General features: G+C 38.5%; 1 protein-coding gene across 5 annotated transcripts in view; it reads left to right on the top strand.

The window, feature by feature from the left end:
• The window catches only part of tp63 (tumor protein p63), a 142,238-nt gene that overhangs the window by 43,135 nt on the left and 77,576 nt on the right, over positions 1–21,527 (top strand). For all 5 annotated transcript variants that reach the window (XM_061888675.1, XM_061888676.1, XM_061888677.1 and 2 more), the window contains one exon: positions 20,836–21,093. In XM_061888675.1, the coding sequence (XP_061744659.1) occupies positions 20,836–21,093 (258 nt within the window). The remainder of the gene's footprint in view (positions 1–20,835; positions 21,094–21,527) is intronic.

The raw sequence follows: 21,527 nt of genomic DNA, 5'->3' as shown, positions 1-21,527 counted from the left end.
TATTAAAGGAACCAAAAATATGACTTATTTTATCTTTGTGAAAACATTGGACACAGTGTGTTGTCCAGCTTATGAGATGCCATGCAAGTGTAAGCCACTGTGACACTATTGTTCTTTTTTATTATTTTTATAAATGTCTAATGATAATGTCAATGAGGGATTTTTAATCACTGCTATGCTGAAATTATAACTAATATTGATACTGTTGTTGATAATATTCATTTTTGTTTCACTACTTTTGGTTTGTTCTGTGTGGTGTTTGTGTCTCCTCTCAATTGTTCTGTTTATTGCAGTTCTGAGTGTTGCTGGCTCAGGTTTGCTTTTGGAATTGGATTGCATTGTTATGGTATTGCTGTGTAGTGTTTGGTGGATTGATTAAAAAAAATAAAATACAAACATCGATTTTTTTAAAATTAGAATCAATTCTGAATCGCACAACGTGAGAATTTTTCCCACAACCCTAATGTTTGCTGTTGTGAATTTGTGTATACTGTTGTGTATATACTGTTGTGTGTATACTGTTGTAAATGTGTGTATACTGTTGTGTGTATTTGGTTGTGTGTGTATACTGTTGTGTGTGTATGCTGTTGTAAATGTGTATATACTGTTGTGTATATACTGTTATTAATGTGTATGTACTGTTGTATGTGTTTACCGTTGTGAATGTGTGTATACTGTTGTGAATGTGTGTATACTGTTGTGAATTTGTGTATACTGTTGTGAATGTGTGTATACTGTTGTGTGTGTATACTGTTGTGAATTTGTGTATACTGTTGTGTATATACTGTTGTGAATGTGTGTATACTGTTGTGTGTGTATACTGTTGTGAATTTGTGTATACTGTTGTGTATATACTGTTGTGAATGTGTATATACTGTTGTGTGTATACTGTTGTAAATGTGTGTATACTGTTGTGTGTATTTGGTTGTGTGTGTATACTGTTGTGTGTGTATGCTGTTGTAAATGTGTATATACTGTTGTGTATATACTGTTATTAATGTGTATGTACTGTTGTGTGTGTTTACTGTTGTGAATGTGTGTATACTGTTGTGTGTGTATACTGTTGTGAATTTGTGTATACTGTTGTGTATATACTGTTGTGAATGTGTGTATACTGTTGTGTTTATACGGTTGTGTGTGTATACTGTTGTAAATGTGTATATACTGTTGTGTATATACTGTTATTAATGTGCATGTTCTGTTGTGTGTGTTTACTGTTGTGAATGTGTGTATACTGTTGTGTGTGTATACTGTTGTGTGTGTATACTGTTGTGTGTGAGTGTATACTGTTGTGAATGTGTATATAATGTAGTGTGCGTATTCTATATACTGTTGTGAATGTTTATATATATTGTTGTGTGTAAACTGTTGTGAACGTGTATATACTGTTGTTTGTTTGTGTATATACTGGTGTGTGTGTGTGTGTGTGTGTGTGTGTGTGTGTGTGTGTGTGTGTGTGTGTGTGTGTGTGCGTGTGTATACTACTCTTGTGTGTATATACTGATGTATGTGTGTATATACTGTTATGTCTTTGTGTGTGTGTGTGTCTGTGTATGTGTGTGTGTGCTGTTGTGTATGTACTGATGTAAGCGTGTGTATACTGTTGTGTATTTGTGTGTGTGTGTATATACTGATGTGTGTATATACTGTTGTGTATTTACTTGTGTGTGTTTGTATGTGCGTGTGTTTGTGTGTGCGTGCGTATGTGTGTGTGTGTACTGTTGTGTGCGTGTAGGGACATCATCTTAATTTTAGAAGTGGGGACACACAAGTGTCTTCAGTACAGGGGGCGTGGCTTGAAGAGATGATATCTGTCTTCAGTACAGGGGGCGTGGCTAGAAGGAATGATATTTGTCTTCAGTACAGGGGGCGTGGCTAGAAGGAATGATATTTGTCTTCAGTACAGGGGGCGTGGCTTGAAGGAATGATATCTGTCTTCAGTACAGGGGGCGTGGCTAGAAGGGATGATATCTGCCTTCAGTACAGGGGGCGTGGCTAGAAGGAATGATATTTGTCTTCAGTAGAGGGGGCGTGGCTTGAAAGCATGATATTTGTCTTCACTACAAGGGGCGTGGCTTGAAGGGATGATATTTGTCTTCAGTACAGGAGGCGTAGCCGGAAGGGATGATTGTCTTCACCACAAGAGGCGTGGCTTGAAGGGGATGATATCTGTCTTCACTACAAGGGGGCGTGGCTTGAAGGGATGATATTTGTCTTCACTACAAGGGGCACGGCTTGAAGGGATGATATCTGTCTTCAGTACAGGGGGCGTGGCTAGAAGGAATGATATTTGTCTTCAGTACAGGGGGCGTGGCTAGAAGGAATGATATTTGTCTTCAGTACAGGGGGCGTGGCTTGAAGGAATGATATCTGTCTTCAGTACAGGGGGCGTGGCTAGAAGGGATGATATCTGCCTTCAGTACAGGGGGCGTGGCTTGAAGGGATGATATCTGTCTTCAGTACAGGGGGCGTGGCTACAAGGAATGATATTTGTCTTCAGTACAGGGGGCGTGGCTTGAAGGAATGATATCTGTCTTCAGTACAGGGGGCGTGGCTAGAAGGGATGATATCTGCCTTCAGTACAGGGGGCGTGGCTAGAAGGAATGATATTTGTCTTCAGTAGAGGGGGCGTGGCTTGAAAGCATGATATTTGTCTTCACTACAAGGGGCGTGGCTTGAAGGGATGATATTTGTCTTCAGTACAGGAGGCGTAGCCGGAAGGGATGATTGTCTTCACCACAAGAGGCGTGGCTTGAAGGGGATGATATCTGTCTTCACTACAAGGGGGCGTGGCTTGAAGGGATGATATTTGAATCAATCATACAAATAAACACAACTATCGTGTTTAAGATGGCATGATGACGTCACACGTGTTGCAGTGTTTACGCACCTCAACAGTTCCAGTAAGTCTCAGTCTCAGTTTGTCGGACATTTGCTACGACGCGTGGGACTTTCACATGAGTTCCTAAAACATATTATTTTGTCACCTTTGTTCAACGTTACACAACTTTAGACTGGGATATGTATTTTTCCTGTTAGCACTCAAGCTAACTAGCGAGCTAGTTTATTAAGGTGTGGTTGTCAGTCGGGGGTTTTCAGTACTGCTAACCATCGGTTCTCATTTTTTTCAGTTTTGGAGTACAACCGGAGTCATTCATTTTTAAATTTAATGATTCAATGGATTATTTTCACTTGTTTTTGTAATGCAAAGTGGCAGTTCTGGTAAGAGATATGTAACAGGTGTGACCACACTATCTGTACAGTGTAATTGCTGCGGGTTTCCCGCCATCTTGTGGACAATGTGAGTAATTCAGGTTAATGATCATGAATTGCACTTTGAAGTAGACACAACATTTTTATATATATGACACAATCTGAACGCCCTTTCCTACTCATGGAGCAAATAAACTAACACAAAAACACGCAACACAACCTGCTCACTGAACTTTGTCCAAATGTCAAAACACAACACATAATTACACCCATTTAAATCCATTGCAATGCATGATGGGAAAAATGTTTAGTGCATTATAGCTGCTTGATATTTATGATTGATAATCCATCCAATTATAATACTAATAATAATAATTATCATTAGATTAATAATAATGTATCCATTACATTAATATAACATTATATATATATTTTTTTATTATTATTTTATTTTTTTTGTTTTGTTTTTATTAAGCAAGGTGCCATTTATGGTTGATAATATATAACATAAATAACGTATGTCCTGCTAGGTAGTGTAGTAATGTGTGCATTTGTGCGAGAGAAAGTATATTTTTTGTGGTTTTTATTTGGTGGACTATTTTGATGTCTGTTATTATTTTGTTGGACAAGGTGTCATTTATGGTTGATAATATATAACATAATTAACTTATGTCCAGGTAGTAATGTGTGCGCTTGTGCAAGAGAATTTTTTTTATGTGTGTTTTTTACTTGGTGGATTATTTTGATGTCTTTTATTATTTTGTTGGACAAGGTGTCATTACAGGTTGATAATTTATAACATAATTAACGTTCGTCCAGGCAGTAATGTGTGCGCTTGTGCAAGACAAAATGTGTTTTCTGTGGTTTTACTTGGTGGATTATTTTGATGTCTCTTATTATTTTGTTGGACAAGGTGTCATTTATGGTTGATAATATATAACATAATAACGTATGTTCAGGTAGTAATTTGTGCGCTTGTGCAAAAGAAAATGTATTTTAAATGTTTTGTATTTGGTGGATTATTTTGAGGTCGGTTATTATTTTGTTGGACAAGGTGTCATTTATGGTTGATAATATATAACATAATAACGTATGTTCAGGTAGTAATTTGTGCGCTTGTGCAAAAGAAAATGTATTTTAAATGTTTTGTATTTGGTGGATTATTTTGAGGTCGGTTATTATTTTGTTGGACAAGGTGTCATTTATGGTTGATAATATACAACATAATTAACGTATGTCCAGGTAGTAATTTGTGCGCTTGTGCAAAAGAAAATGTATTTTAAATGTTTTTTATTTGGTGGATTATTTTGAGGTCGGTTATTATTTTGTTGGACTAGGTGTCATTTATGGTTGACGATATTTTACATAATTAGCGTATGTCCAGGTAGTAATGTGTGCGCTTGTGCAAGAGAAAATTTATTTTTTGTTGTTTTACTTGGTGGATTATTTTGATGTCTGCTATTATTTAGTTGGATAAGGTGTCATTTATGGTTGATAATGTATTACATAAATAATGTATGTAGCTGAGATAGGCGCCAGCGCCCCCCGCGACCCCGAAAGGGAATAAGCGGTAGAAAATGGATGGATGGATGGATGGCACTTGCACTTGTGCAAAAGAAAATTAATTTTTTGTAGTTTTCAATTGGTGGATTATTTTGATGTCTGTTATTATTTTGTTGGACAAGGTGTCATGTATTGTTGATAATATATAACATAAATAATATATGTCCAGGTAGTAATGTGTGCACTTGTGCAAGAGAAAATGTATTTTTGTGATTATTTGGTGGATTATTTTTATATCTGGTATTATTTTGTTGGACAAGGTGTCATTTATGGTTGATAGTATATTACATAATTAACGTATGTCCTGGTAATAATGTGTGCCCTTGTGCAAGAGAATGTGTATTTTTTTGTGTTTTTTACTTGGTGGATTATTTTGATGTCTGTTATTATTTTGTTGGACAAGGTGTCATTTATGGTTGATAATATATAACATAATTAACCTTCGTCCAGGTAGTAATGGGTGCGCTTGTGCAAGAGAAAGTGTATTTTTTAGTGTTTTTTATTTGGTGGATTATTTTGATGTCATTATTTTGTTGGACAAGGTGTCATTTATGGTTGATAATATATAACATAATTATATGTTCGTCCAGGTAGTAATGTGTGCGCTTGTGCAAGAGGAAATATATTATTTGTGGTTTTTATTTGGTGGATTATTTTGATGTATGTTGGTTGATAATATATAACATAACAACATATGGTCATAGTTGTGTGCTCTAGCAAGAGCAAGTTCATTGATGTGGTTTTGATTTGGTGGATTCGTTTTGTGTTTTTGGTGTGCAAGAAGCCATTTATGATTAATAATATATAACAACATACTGTCATAGGTGTGTGCCCTTGCAAAGGTTATTTTTTTGTGGTTTTGATTTGGTGGATCATGTTTGTGTTTTTGTTGTGCAAGGTGCCATTTATGGTTGTTAATATATAGCATAACAACGTAGGTGCAGCCATGTTGGGGTAGTTATGTGTGTGTTCGCTCAAGAGAAAATTTATTTTTTTGTGGTTCTCTGTGGATTATTTTGTGTTGCTGTTTTTTTATGCAAGGTGCCATTTTTGGTTAATAACATATTACTAAACAACATAGGTCCAGCCGGATGGGGGTAGTAATGTGTGTGTTTGTGCAAGAGAAAATTATTTTTTTCTTGTTTTGATTTGGTGGATTATTTTTGTGTTTTTGTTATGCAAGGTACTGTTTATTGTTAATAATATATTACAAAACAACTTAGGTCCAGCCAGGTGGGGTAGTGATGTGTGTGCTTGTGCAAGAGAATTATTATTATTAGTTTTTTTGTGGTTATGATTTCGTGGAATAATTTGATGTTTCTTATTATTTTGCTGGACAAGGTGGTTGCTAATATATAACATAACAACTTAGGTTCAGCCAGGTGGGGTGGTAACATGTGTGCTTGTGCAAGAGAAAATATTTTTTGTGGGTTTTGATTTAGTGGATTATTTTTGCTGGACAAGGTGCCCTTCATGGTTGCTAATATATAACATAGGTCCAGCCAGGTAGGGTAGTAACGTGTGTGCTTGTGCAAGAGAACATTTATTTTTTGTGTGGTTATGATTTGGTGGATTATTTTGATGTCTGTTATTATTTTGCTGGACAAGTTGCCATTTATGGTTGCTAATATATAACATAACAACATAGGTCCAGCCAGGTGGAGTAGTAACGTGTGTGCTTGTGCAAGCTAACATTTGTTTGTTTTTTTGTGGTTATGATGTGGTGGATTATTTTGATGTCTGTTATTATTTTGCTGGACAAAGTGCCATTTATGGTTACTTATATATCATAACAACTTAGGTCCATATGTCTGTGCTCTTGCAAGAGTTAATTTTTGGGGGTTTTGATTTGGTGGATTACTTTAGTGTATGTTATTCAAGGTACCATTCATGGTTAATAACATATAACATAACAACTTAGGTTCATAGGTGTTTGCCCTTGTAAGAGTTTATTTGTTGTGGTTTAGATTTGGTGGATTCCTTTTTGTGTTTTTGTCATGTAAGGTGCTGTTTATGGTTGCTAATATATAACATAACAACATAGGTCCAGCCAGGTGGGGTAGTAACGTGTGTGCTTGTGCAAGATAATTTTTTTTTTTTGTGGTTTTGATTTGGTGGATTATTTTGATGTCTGTTATTATTTTTGCTGGACAAGCTGCCATTTATGGTTGCTAATATATAACATAACAACATAGTTCCAGCCAGGTGGGGTAGTGATGTGTGTGCTTGTGCAGGAAAACATTAATTTTTTTGTGGTTATGATTTGGTGGATTATTTTGATGTCTGTTATTATTTATGCTGGACAAGCTGCCATTTATGGTTGCTAATATATAACATAACAACATAGGTCCAGCCAGGTGGGGTAGTAATGTGTGTGCTTGTGCAAGATAACGTTTGTTTTTTTGTGGTTATGATTTGGTGGATTATTTTGATGGCTTATATTATTTCGCTGGACAAGGTGCCATTTATGGTTGCTAATATGTAACATAATAACACAGGTCCAGCCAGGTGGGGTGGTAACGTGTGTGCTTGTGCAAGATATATATATATTTTTTTTTTGTGGTTTTGATTTGGTGGATTATTTTGATGTCTGTTATTATTTTGCTGGACAAAGTGCCATTCATCGTTACTAATGATTCATAACAACTTAGGTCCATATGTCTGTGCTCTTGCAAGAGTTAATTTTCGGGGGCTTTGATTTTGTGGATTATTTTAGTGTATGTTATTCAAGGTATACCATTCATGGTTAATAATATATAACATAACAACTTAGGTTCATAGGTGTGTGCCCTTGTAAGAGTTTATTTGTTGTGGTTTAGATTTGGTGGTTTGCTTTTTGTGTTTTTGTCATGTAAGGTGCTGTTTATGGTTGCTAATATATAACATAACAACATAGGTCCAGCCAGGTGGGGTAGTAACGTGTGTGCTCGTGCAAGAGAAAATATTTGTTTGTGATTTTGATTTGGTGGATTATTTTGATGTATGTTATTATTTTTGCTGGACAAGGTGCCATTTATGGTTGCTAATATGTAATATAACCACATAAGTTCAGCCAGGTGGGGTGATAACGGGTGTGCTTGTGCAAGAGAAAATACTTTTTTGTGGGTTTTGATTTGGTGGATTATTTTGAAGTCTGTTATTATTTTGCTGGACAAGGTGCCATTTATGGTTGCTGATATATAACATAACAACATAGGTCAGCCAGGTGGGGTAGTAATGTGTGTGCTTGTGCAAGATAACATTTGTTTTTTTGTGGTTATGATTTGGTGGATTATTTTGATGTCTGTTATTATTTTTGCTCGACAAGCTGCCATTTATGGTTGTTAATATATAACATAACAACATATGGTTCATATGTGTGTACTCATGCAAGAGTTATTTATTGTGGGTGTTTGATATGGTGGATTCTTTTTGTGTTTCTGTTTTCGTATTCGGCTTACAGTGTGTAAGATGATAGATCCAGACTGGCAGTGTCAGTCTGGATGTGACGGAGGTGGTGTGGACTTCCTTGGTGTGGGTCTGAGGGCGTCAGACGGGCTTAAAGGATGCTTCAAAGGTCCGAGCAGGATGGTCCTCCAAGGGTCTCATTAGCGCCTGATTACAAGGGAGAGTTCTTATCAAAGACAACTTCCACTCCATTAAACTTCAAATGTGGAGGAAAAAAAAAAAAGGCTGGAATTCTTGTTTTATGTCTTTTGGTCGCTGGCCAGCGTGTCGCTTTTCTCCCCGCCCATTTTTGACGTCGATAATTACGGCCTGCCAGCTCAGACGCCACCTTCGTGGTCGCCGGTGCGTCACGGCGACCCCGCCCGCCTCAACGCCGTGATGTCATCGCCGGGAAAAGCCAGAATTGTGTAAGAACCATTCCTGTGAATGCTAGCTCAAATTGTGTGTGTGTGTGTGTGTGTGTGTGTGTGTGTGTGTGTGTGTGTGTGTGTGTGTGTGTGCGTGTGTGTGTGTGTGTGTGTGTGTGTGTGTGTGTGTTGTATTTATGCGGTATGAGGACATACGAGTTAGGTCATACAAACCCCGTTTCCATATGAGTTGGGAAATTGTGTTAGATGTAAATATAAACAAAATACAATGATTTGCAAATCCTTTTCAACCCATATTCAGTTGAATATGCTACAAAGACAACATATTTGATGTTCAAACTCATTAAGCTTTTTTTTTTTGGGGGGGAATTTCATGGCTGCAACATGTGCCAAAGTAGTTGGGGAAGGGCATGTTCACCACTGTGTTACATCACCTTTTCTTTTAAAGGGGAACATTATCACAATTTCAAAAGGGTTGAAAACAATAAAAATCAGTTCCCAGTTTCTTGTTTTATTTTTCGAAGTTTTTTTCAAAATCTTACACCTCCCGGAATATCCCTAAAAAAAAGCTTTAAAGTTGTTGATTTTCGCTATTTGTGGTGCGACTGTCCATTTCCCTGTGACGTCATACAGTGCTGCCAATACAAACAACATGGCGGTTACCACAGCAAGATATAGAGACATTAGCTCGGATTCAGACTCGGATTTCAGCAGTTTAAGCGATCCAACAGATTACGCATGTATTGAAACAGATGGTCGGAGTATGGAGGCAGAAAGCGAAAACGAAATTGAAGAAGAAATTGAAGCTATTGAGCGAATAGCTATTGACACTATTCGGCCATAGCATGGGTGTACCTAATGAAGTGGCCCATAGCATGGCTGCCTTATTAGCATCGCCGGTAAAATGTGCGGACCAAACGATCAGGACTTTCGCATCTTGAGACACTGGAGCAACTTAAATCCGTCGATTGGTAAGTGTTTGTTTCGCATTAAATGTGGGTATCTACTTTCAAATGTACATACAGCTAGCGTAAATAGCATGTTAGCATCGATTAGTGTAGCATGTTAGCATCGATTAGCTGGCAGTCATGCTGCGACCAAATATGTCTGATTAGTACATAAGTCAACAACATCAACAAAACTCACCTTTGTGATTTCGTTGACTATCGTTACAAATGCATCTGCAGGTTATCCATACATCTCTGTGCCATGTCTGCCTTAGCATCGCCGGTAAACTGTGGAGAAACTCCGGCACATTAAATGGGGGTCTGGCGGCAGACACTTTGGCATCTTGGGGCCAGTGGTGCAACTTGAATCCCTCCCTGTTAGTGTTGTTACACCCTCCGACAACACACCGTCGAGGCATGATGTCTCCAAGGTTCCAAAAAATAGTCAAAAAAAACGGAAAATAACAGAGCTGAGACCCGGTGTTTGTAATGTGTTGAAAATAAAAATGGTGGGTGTGTTACCTCGGCGCCGTCACATTCTGACGTCATCGCCTCCAGCGCGATAAACAGAAAGGCGTTTAATTTGCCAAAATTCACCTATTTAGAGTTCGGAAATCGGTTAAAAAAATACATGGTCTTTTTTCTGCAACATCAAAGTATATATTGGCGCTTGAATAGGTCTGCTGATAATGTTCCCCTTTAACAACACTCAATATATGTTTGGGAACTGAGGAAACTAATTGTTGAAGCTTTGAAAGTGGAATTCTTTCCCATTCTTGTTTTATGTAGAGCTTCAGTCCTTCAACAGTCCGGGGTCTCCGCTGTCGTATTTTACGCTTCATAATGCGCCACACATTTTCCATGGGAGACAGGTCTGGACTGCAGGCGGGCCAGAAAAGTTCCCACACTATTTTACTACGAAACCAGGCTGTTGTAACACGTGGCTTGGCATGGTCTTGCTGAAATAAGCAGGGGCGTCCATGAAAAAGACGACACTTAGATGGCAGCATATGTTGTTCCAAAACCTGTATGTACCTTTCAGCATTAATGGTGCCTTCACAGATGTGTAAGTTGGGCACTAATGCACCCCCATACCATCACAGATGCTGGCTTTTGAACTTTGCGTCGATAACAGTCTGGATGGTTCGCTTCCCCTTTGGTCCCGATGACACGATGTAGAATATTTCCAAAAATAATTTGAAATGTGGACTCGTCAGACCACAGAACACTTTTCCACTTTGCATCAGTCCATCTTAGATGATCTCAGGCTCAGAGAAGCCGGCGGCGTTTCTGGATGTTGTTGATAAATGGCGTTCGCTTTGCATAGTAGAGCTTTAACTTGCACTTACAGATGTAGCGACCAACTGTATTTATTGACAGTGGTTTTCTGAAATGTTCCTGAGCCCATGTGGTGATATCATTTAGAGCAGGGGTGTCAAACTCTTTTTGGATCGGGGCCACATGGAGAAAAATCTACTCCCAAGTGGGCCGGACTGGTAAAATCCCTGCATGATAACTTGAAAATGAAGACACCTTCAGATTGTTTTCTGTATTTAAAATTAGAAGAAGCACATTCTGAAAATGTACAAATCATAATGTTTTTTTACACTTACATGTTGTGGTTAATAGTATTATATCTTTATTTGTCTTTATTTATATTTTCTGAATGAATGATGTGACAATGTTCATCAGTCAATGGTGTTCATTTTCAATCTATCAAGATAAAAAAAATATCAAAATCAAATTACAGTATGCCATGCATGTAGTTTGATCATTTTCCTCGATTGATGTACTTAACATCATGTGGTTTATTTTGTACATATGTACCAACATCTACAGCAGGGGGCGCCAAACTTTACCACTCCAAGAGCCATTTTGACCCTTTTCACAAAATAAAGAAAACTATGGGAGCCACAAGACTCTTTTGAAATTTAAAATGAAATAACACAGCGTACAAAGTTTTGTTTTGCTTTGTGCTATGTACTAATCAGGGGCCCGCATTTTAATATGAAAATGTAATATTAGTGCGACTTTTATTTGAATGTCGCTTGACAACATCACATCTGCCAACCATCTCAATTTTTCCGGGAGACTACCAAGTGTCACAGCAACCTTTCTCTCGACTGTCTGCTGGTTTCCACCCAAACATCAATACTAAGGGCGTGCTATGATGACAATATGCGTCACACTGTGAACCCACACCAAACAAGAATAACAAACACTTTTCGGGAGAACATCCGCACTGTAACACATTATAAACGCAACATGACAAATACCCAGAATCCCATGCATCCCTGACTCTTCCGAGCGCCATTATACACCCCCGCTAGCATCAAACCCCGCCCACCTCAACAAAGTGAAGTGAAGTGAATTATATTTATATAGCGCGTTTCTCTGGTGACTCAAAGCGCTTTACATTGTGAAACCCAATATCTAAGTTACATTTAAAGCAGTGTGGGTGGCACCGGGAGCAGGTGGGTAGAGTGTCTTGCCCAAGGACACAACGGCAGTGACTAGGATGGCGGAAGCGGGAATCGAACCTGCAACCCTCAAGTTGCTGGCACGGCCACTCTACCAACCGAGCTATGCCGCCCCAACAAACACACGGAGGGGGATGGAAGTGGAGGTGTATAATGGAGCCCGGAATAGTTAGGGATGCATGGGATTGTGGGTATTCGTTATGTTCTGTTTATAATGTGTTACAGTGGGGATGTTCTCCCCAAATGTGTTTGTCATTCTTGTTTGGTGTGGGTTCACAGTGTGGCGCATATTAGTAAGAGTTCTAAAGTTGTTTATACCACAACCCTCAGTGTAACCTGTATGGCTGTTGAGTAACTATGCCTTGCAGTCGCTTGTGCGTTGAGTCACTAGATGTGGCCGGCCGGCACTCAGATAGCATAGTGTTAAAGCGGATGCAACGACATCATGGGTGTCAAACTCTGGCCCGGGGGCCCAATTTGGCCCGCCATGTAATTTATTTTGGCCCTTGAGACAATATTAAATTAACATTAGAGCTGGCCCGCCGGTATTATACAGCGGCGGTGCATTCACCGCTAATTCTAATACTTGCCAACCCTCGCGATTTTCCCAGGAGACAACCGAATTTCAGTGCCCCCCCCCCCCCCCCCCCCCAGAAAATCTGCCGGGACAACCATTCTCCCGATTTCCACTCGGAAAAAAATATCGGCGGCGTCCCTTAAAGGTACTGCTTTTAGCGTCCTCTACAACCTGTTGTCATGTCCGCTTTTCCGCCATAAAATCATCGTGTTGGCCCAGTCACGTAGTATATGCGGATTATACACAAACACACAAGTGAATGCAAGGCATACTTGGTCAACAGTCATACAGGTCACACTGAGGGTGGCCTTATAAACAACGTTAACACTGTTACAAATATGCACCACACTGTGAAGCCACACCAAACAAGAATGACAAACACATTTCGAGAGAACATCCGCACTGTAACACAACAGAACAACTACCCAGAACCCCTCGCAGCACTAACTCTTTTGGACACTAGAATTTCAACCCTCGCTACCAACAAACCTGGATTTTGCATGTCACTATAGGTGAAATTTTCAATGCAAAACTTGTTTGGGTCCCTATTAAAAGGTTAAGTTGTTCAACTTTGGCCCGCGGCTTTGTTCAGTTTAGAATCTTGGCCCACTTTTAAGGCATCGCCATCACGGCACGGCCTCAATATTGTTGTCCGGGTGACAACTTGAGAATGTTATCCTAGGCAAATTCCTGGGAGGGGAAATGAATTTTGGAAAACCTGGTCGCCACCCAATACGGAAAACCATTTCATCTAATAGAGAGCCAAATGCTAAGGTCTGTGAACATTGCTCCAAAGTCAGGGCATACAAAAGCAAACGTTGACAGGTGCAAAGGCAGCAATGTATGATGAAACAAGACAGCAGCTAAAGAAGGACTTCCCTTTTTATCCCCCCCAAAAAAACGCCAGGTGAACGGGTGATTTTACCACTTCCGGTGTTGAAGTAAAACAAGCCATATGTGACCATAGGATGAACAAATACACTACGCTAGTAAGACTATAGTGGCCATTAACAGTTAGCTTCTACAGCTGGGTTGCCCAAAGTGCGGCACAGGGGCCACCTGTGGTCCCTGACTCCTTTGTCATCGGCCTTAAGCACATTACAAAAAAACAAAAAATTGAGATCTCATTTGCACCCCCTGGTGGTGAAATCTATCAAAATGGGGGTGGTCCCCAAAAAAAAGGGAATTTTTCAAAGTAACTGTGTGGCTTTTAGAAGTGTTCCCCTCTGGCCAACATATGAAATAACAAGTGTGTGTGTAAAAAAAAATAAAAAAATGAAGTGCTCCCCTTCTGGCCAACAAATGAAATAACAAGTGTGTGTGTAAAAAAAAATAAAAAAATGAAGTGCTCCCCTTCTGGCCAACATATGAAATAACAAGTGTGTGTAAACATTTTAAGTGCTCCCCCTCTGGCCAACATATGAAATGACAAGTGTGTGTAAACATTTTAAGTGCTCCCCCTCTGGCCAGCATATGAAATAACAAATGTGTGTAAACATTTTAAGTGCTCCCCATCTGTCCAATATATGAAATAACAATTGTGTGTAAACATTTTAAGTGCTCACCCTCTGGTCAACATATGAAATAACAAGTGTGTGTAAACATTTTAAGTGCTCCTCCTCTGCCCAACATATGAAATACCAAGTGTGTGTAAACATTTTAAGTGCTCACCCTCTGGTCAACATATGAAATAACAAGTGTGTGTAAACATTTTAAGTGCTCCCCCTCTGGTCAACATATGAAATAAGTGTGTGTAAACATTTTAAGTGCTCCCCCTCTGGCCAACATATGAAATAACAAGTGTGTGTAAACATTTTAAGTGCTCCCCCTCTGGTCAACATATGAAATAACAAGTGTGTGTAAACATTTTAAGTGCTCACCCTCTGGTCAACATATGAAATAAGTGTGTGTAAACATTTTAAGTGCTCCCCCTCTGGCCAACATATGAAATAACAAGTGTGTGTAAACATTTGAAGTGCTCCCCCTCTGGTCAACATATGAAATAACAAGTGTGTGTAAACATTTTAAGTGCTCACCCTCTGGTCAACATATGAAATAAGTGTGTGTAAACATTTGAAGTGCTCCCCCTCTGGCCAACATATGAAATACCAAGTGTGTGGATAAATTTGAAGTGCTCCCCCTCTGGCCAAAATATGAAATAACAAGTGTGTCTAAAAATTGCAAGTGCTCCCCCTCCGGCCATCAAATGTAATAACAAGTGTGTGTAAACATTTGAAGTGCTCCCCCTCTGGCCAACAAATGAAATACCAAGTGTGTGGATAAATTTTAAGTGCTCCCCCTCTGGCCAACATATGAAATAACAAGTGTGTGTAAACATTTGAAGTGCTCCCCCTCTGGCCGACATATGAAATACCAAGTGTGTGGATAAATTTGAAGTGCTCCCCCTCTGGCCAAAATATGAAATAACAAGTGTGTCTAAGAATTGCAAGTGCTCCCCCTCCGGCCATCAAATGTAATAACAAGTGTGTGTAAACATTTGAAGTGCTCCCCCTCTGGCCAACAAATGAAATACCAAGTGTGTGGATAAATTTTAAGTGCTCCCCCTCTGGCCAACATATGAAATAAGTTTGAGGAAAAAAATTTAAGTGCTCCCCCTCTGGCCAACATATGAAATAACAAGTGTGTGTAAACATTTTAAGTGCTCCCCCTCTGGTCAACATATGAAATAACAAGTGTGTGTAAACATTTTAAGTGCGCCCCCTCTGGTCAACATGAAATAACAATTGTGTGGAAAAATTAGAAGTGCTCCCCCTCTGGCCAACATATGAAATAACAAGTGTGTGTAAACATTTTAAGTGCTCCCTCTCTGGCCAACAAATTAAATACCAAGTGTGTGGATACATTTTAAGAGCTCCCCCTCTGGCCAACATATGAAATAAGTGTGAGGAAAAAAATTTAAGTGCTCCCCCTCTGGCCAACATATGGAATAACAAGTGTGTGTAAACATTTTAAGTGCTCCCCTCTGGTCAACATATGAAATAACAAGTGTGTCTAAAAATTGCAAGTGCTCCCCCTCTGGCCAACAAATGTAATAACAACTGTGTGTAAACATTTGCAGTGCTCCCCCTCTGGCCAACAAATGAAATACCAAGTGTGTGGATACATTTTAAGTGCTTCCCCTCTGGTCAACATATAAAACAACAAGTGTGTGTAAATATTTTAAGTGCTCCCCCTCTGGCCAACATATTAAATAACAAGTGTGTGGAAACATGTCAAGTGCTCCTCCTCTGGCCAACATATGAAATAACAAGTGTGTGTAAACATTTTAAGTGCTCCCTCTCTGGTCAACATAAGAAATAACAAGTGTGTGTAAACATTTTAAGTGCTCCTCTCTGGTCAACATATGAAATAACAAGTGTGTGTAAACATTTGAAGTGCTCCCCCTCTGGCCAACATATGAAATAAGTGTGTGGAAAAATTAGAAGTGCTCCACCTCTGGCCAACATATGAAATAACAAGTATGTGTGTAAAAATTGCAAGTGCTCCCCCTCTGAACAACATATGAAATAACAAGTGTGAGGAAAAATTTTAAGTGCTCCCCTTCTGGCCAACATATGAAATAACAAGTGTGTGGAAACATGTCAAGTGCTCCCTCTCTGGCCGACATATGAAGTAACAAGTGTGTGTAAAAAAATTAAGTGCTCCTTATCTGGCCAACATATGAAATAACAAGTGTGTGTAAACATTTTACGTGCTCACTCTCTGGTTAACATATGAAATAACAAGTGTGTGTAAACATGAAATAACAAGTGTGTGGAAAAATTGTAAGTGCTCCTTGTCTGGCCAACATGTGAAATAACAAGTGTGTGTAAACATTTTAAGTGCTCCCTCTCTGATCAACATATGAAATAACAAGTGTGTGTAAACATTTTAAGTGCTCCTCTCTGGTCAACATATGAAATAACAAGTGTGTAAAAAAAAATTGAAATGCGCCCTCTTTGGCCAAAATTTAGAAATAAATAAATATGTATATAGAGACATACTGTAATATCTTGAAGTAATAAGTAGTAATGGAGATTAAAAATCAATTACATATAAAAAAAATCCCCCCTCCCCCAAAATGAACTAAAAGTACACCTTTTTTATCTTTGCGCAGTATGTTCATATTGTTAATGTGGTCAGTCGGGCTGGAAATAAACACCCCAGATTAATTTTGCCCCTCGTTAATAAACGCCACGGCGAGGAGGGAAGAGGCGATGCAGCGCTTTTAAATCTTTTCTCTTCTTGAGGACGTTTTGTTTTTGTTTTTTTTAGAGGAGACAAAGTGGGGGGTGTTTAGAAACAGGACCTGTGATTTATGGCGCCCTGCTTCACCTTTGACCTTTGTCTCGTCCTGAAAACATGTTGTTAACCAGCGCCGGCCGATACGGCAACTTTTGCTATTGATCTGATACCGTGTATGTACAGTACGGGGTCAGTCTCGCTTTTTGACTTTCCAGTGTTGATCATTATTGTAGTTAGAATAAACCAGTATCGTATTGATACAATACACTGGTATCAATGATATCAATATTTGGATCAATCTGTTTACCCCCTCTGATAAAATGTTGTAATTCTTTTCATTCAAGTGTTGTCTATTAAGATGTACATTTTAATGTATACAGATTTAAGTGTATATTATATTTAGGTGTACACTTTAATTTTACAGTATTTAAGTATATATTATACTTAGGTGGACATTTTAATGTATACAGTGTTTAAGTATATTATATTCAAGTGTACATTTTAATTATTCAGTATTTAAGTGTATATTATATTTAGGTGTACATTTTATTGTATTACGTGTTTACATTTAGGTGTACATTTTAATGTATACGGTATTTAAGTGTATATTATATTTAAGTGTATATTATGCTTAGCTGGACATTTTAATGTATACAGTATTTAAGTTTGTATTATATTTAGGTGTACATTTTAATTTATAGAGGATTTAGGTGTATATTATATTTAGGTATACATTTTAATTAAACAGTATTTAAGTGTATATTGTATTTAAAGGTACATTTTATTGTATACAGTTTTTAAGTGTATATTATATGTAGGTGTACATTTTAATGCATACAGTATTGAAGTGTATATTATATTTAGATGTACGTTTTATTTTATACAGTTTTTACGTGTATATTATATGTAAGTGTAAATTTTATTGTATACAGATTTTAAGTGTATTATATTTAGGTGTACATTTTAAAGTACACGGTTTACAAGTATTTATTTATTTTTAACTGTACATTTTTTATGTATACAGTATTTAAGTGTATATAATATTTAAGTGTACATAAATATAAAAAGTGTACATTTAAAAGTATACTTAAATAATGTATACATTTAAATGAACATTGAATCCTATGCGCTTGAAGATTGTGTACATTTAAATGTATACAATATTTAAGTGTACAATTAAATGTACACAACATTTAAATGTATACAGAAGTGTAATGTATATTTAAGTATACACAATATCTTAGTGTATATAATATTCAAGTGTACATTTAAATATATAAGGCATGGCAATTGTGTACAGTGCATTTAAATGTATAAGATATTTAAGTATCTGGTATTCAAGTGTTTATTTAAATGTGTACTATATTATAGCATGTGTGGACTATATTCAAGTGTACAAAATATTAAGTGTACAGCATTTAGTGTTTACAATGTTCAAGTGTATTTATTCCCTTTAGGAAGTAATGTGACTAGAAATGGTCTGTTCCAGGGTCAAACTGTGGCTGTCCTCCATCTTTTCAGGTGTCCAGATGTCTTATTTTGCCATCCTTAGCTGTCATCACAGTGTGAAAATAAGTTCAGATCAAAACCTCCATGCAGTAAAACTAAATGTTTTGCAAAATCATTCTTGAGTGGGAAAAACAAGTGGGGTATAAAAAAAAAGCATTGAACGGTAACATTGCTAACAGGCCAGGTGATGCAGGTGTTTACATTTAGTCACTTCCTGCTTACATAAAGTCACTTCCTGGCAACACAGTCACTTCCTGGTAAGACAGGGACACTTCCTTGGTAACACAAAGTCACTTCCTGATAACACAAAGTCACTTCCTGGCTACACAAAGTCACTTCCTGGTTACATTTTGTCACTTCCTGTTAGCAAAAAGTCACTTCCTGGCTACACAGTAACTTCCTGTTAACAAAAAGTCACTTCCTGGCTACACAGTCACTTCCTAGTAACACAAAGTCACTTCCTGGTTACATGAAGTCACTTCCTGGTTACATTAAGTCACTTTCTGGGTACATTAAGTCACTTCCTGGTTACAAAAATATACTTCCTGGCTACACAAAGTCACTTCCTAGCTACACAAAGACACTTCCTGGCTACACAAAGACACTTCCTAGTAACATAAGGTCACTTCATGATTACCCAAAGCCACTTCCTGGTTACACAAAGCCACTTCCTGGTTACACAAAGTCACTTCCTGTCTACACAAAGTCACTTCCCAGTAACACAAAATTACTTCCTGGCTACACATAGTCACTTCCTTGTAACATAAAGTCACATCCCGGCTACACAAAGTCACCTCCTAGTAACAAAAGGTCACTTCCTGGCTACACAAAGTCACTTCCTAATAACACAAAGTTACTTCCTGGCTACACAAAGTCACTTCCTAATAACACAAAGTTACTTCCTGGCTACACAAAGTAACTTCCTGGCTACACATAGTCACTTCCTAGCAACACAAAGTCACTTCCTGGCTACATAAAGTCACTTCCTAGTAACACAAAGTCACTTCCTGGCTACTTAAAGTCACTTCCCAGCTACACAAAGTCACTTCCTAGTAACATAAATCCACTTCCTGGCTACATAAAGTCACTTCCTGGTTACACAATGTCACTTCCTAGTAACGTAAAGTCACTTCCTGGCTACACAAAGTCACTTCCTAGCTACACAAAGTCACTTCCTGGTTACGAAAAGCAACTTCCTGGTTACACAAAATCACTTCCTAGTTACACAATGTCACTTCCTGGCTACACAAAGTCACTTCCTAGTAACACAATGTCGCTTCCTGGCTACACAAAGTCACTTCCTAGTAACACATTGTCACTTCCTGGCTAATCAAAGTCCCTTCCTAGTAACACAATGTCACTTCCTGGCTACACAAAGTCACTTCCTAGTAACACATTGTCACTTCCTGGCTAATCAAAGTCCCTTCCTAGTAACACAATGTCACTTCCTGGCTGCACAAAGTCACCTTCTGGTTATACAAAGTCACCTTCTGGTAACACAAAGTCATTTCCTGGTTACATTTTAAAATATACAGCATTTAATTGTATAAAATGTTTTAGGTTAATCAACGTCACTTCCTGTAAACACAACGTCACTTCCCAGTTTCATGAAGTCACTTCCTGGTTACATGAAGTCACTTCCTGTTAACAAAAAGTCACATCCTGGCTACACAAAGTCACTTCCTACTAACACAAAGTCCCTTCCTGTTAGGACAAGGTCACTTCCTGGTTACACAAAGTCACTTCCTGATTAGATGAAGTAGGCTTCCTGTTAACAAAACGTCACTTCCTGTTAACAAAAAGTCACTTCCTGGTTAGATGAAGTCACTTCCTGTTAACAAAACTCACATCTAGTATCACGAAGTCACTTCTTGTTAACACAAAGTCACTTCATGGTTACATTGAGTCACTTCCTGGTAACAAAAAGTTTCTTCATGGTTAGATGAAGTCATTTCCTGTTAACAAAAAGTCTTATCCTGGTTACACAAAGTCACTTGCTAGTAACACAGTCACTTCCTGTCAACACAAAGTCACTTCCTGGTTACACGAAGTCACTTCCTGGTAACAAAAAGTAACTTCCTGTTAATAAAAAGTCACTTCCTGGTTAGATAAAGTCACTTCCTTTTAACACAAAGTCACTTCTTGGTTACATTACGGCAATTCTTGTTATCAAAAAGTCACTCCCTGGTAACAAAAAGTCACTTCCTGGTACGATGAAGTCACTTCTTGTTAACAAAAAGTCACTTCCTGTTAACACAATGTCACTTCCTGTTAACACAAAGTCACTTCCTGGTTACAAAAAAATCACTTCCTGGTTAGATGAAGTCACTTCCTGTCTACAATCTTTCTCTCCTCTCACATCAATGGTTTGAGGTCGAGAAAAAAAAAGCCAAATAAAAATCAAAGCCATGTCAGTTTGAGTTTTCCTTCAAAAGTCTGCTTCCAAGATGGCGGTGAATGACCCCTTGTCCCCGTGTGCTCCTCAGTCCCAGTACACCAACCTGGGGCTCCTGAACAGCATGGACCAGAGCATCCAGAACGGCGGCTCCACCTCCACCAGCCCGTACAACAACGACCACGCCCAGAACAACGTGACGGCGCCCTCGCCCTACGCCCAGCCCAGCTCCACCTTCGACGCCATGTCGCCCTCGCCCGCCATCCCGTCCAACACCGACTACGCCGGACCGCACACCTTCGACGTGTCCTTCCAGCAGTCCAGCACCGCCAAGTCGGCCACGTGGACGGTAAGACTCTGATCCCAGTATCATAGATCTGATATCACTCCGATATCATAGAGCAGGGGTCACCAACGCGGTGCCCGCGGGCACCAGATCGCCCGTAAGGACCAGATGAGTCGCCCGCTGGCCTGTTCTAAAAATAGCTCAAATAGCAGCACTTACCAGTGAGCTGCCTCTATTTTTTAAATTGTATTTATTTACTAGCAAGCTGGTCTCGCTTTGCTGGACATTTTTAATTCTAAGAGAGACAAAACTCAAATAGAATTAGAAAATCCAAGAAAATATTTGAAAGACTTGGTCTTCACTTGTTTAAATAAATTATTTTATTTTTTTACTTTGCTTCTTATAACTTTCAGAAAGACAATTTTAGAGAAAAAATACAACCTTAAAAATGATTTTAGGATTTTTAAACACATATACCTTTTTACCTTTTAAATTCC

The sequence above is a fragment of the Nerophis ophidion genome, linkage group LG26 (assembly GCF_033978795.1).
Source record: "Nerophis ophidion isolate RoL-2023_Sa linkage group LG26, RoL_Noph_v1.0, whole genome shotgun sequence".
Classification (NCBI taxonomy): domain Eukaryota; kingdom Metazoa; phylum Chordata; class Actinopteri; order Syngnathiformes; family Syngnathidae; genus Nerophis; species Nerophis ophidion.
The sequence above is the reverse complement of the archived record's forward strand: the minus strand, read 5'-3'. Positions and strand labels throughout refer to the sequence as shown.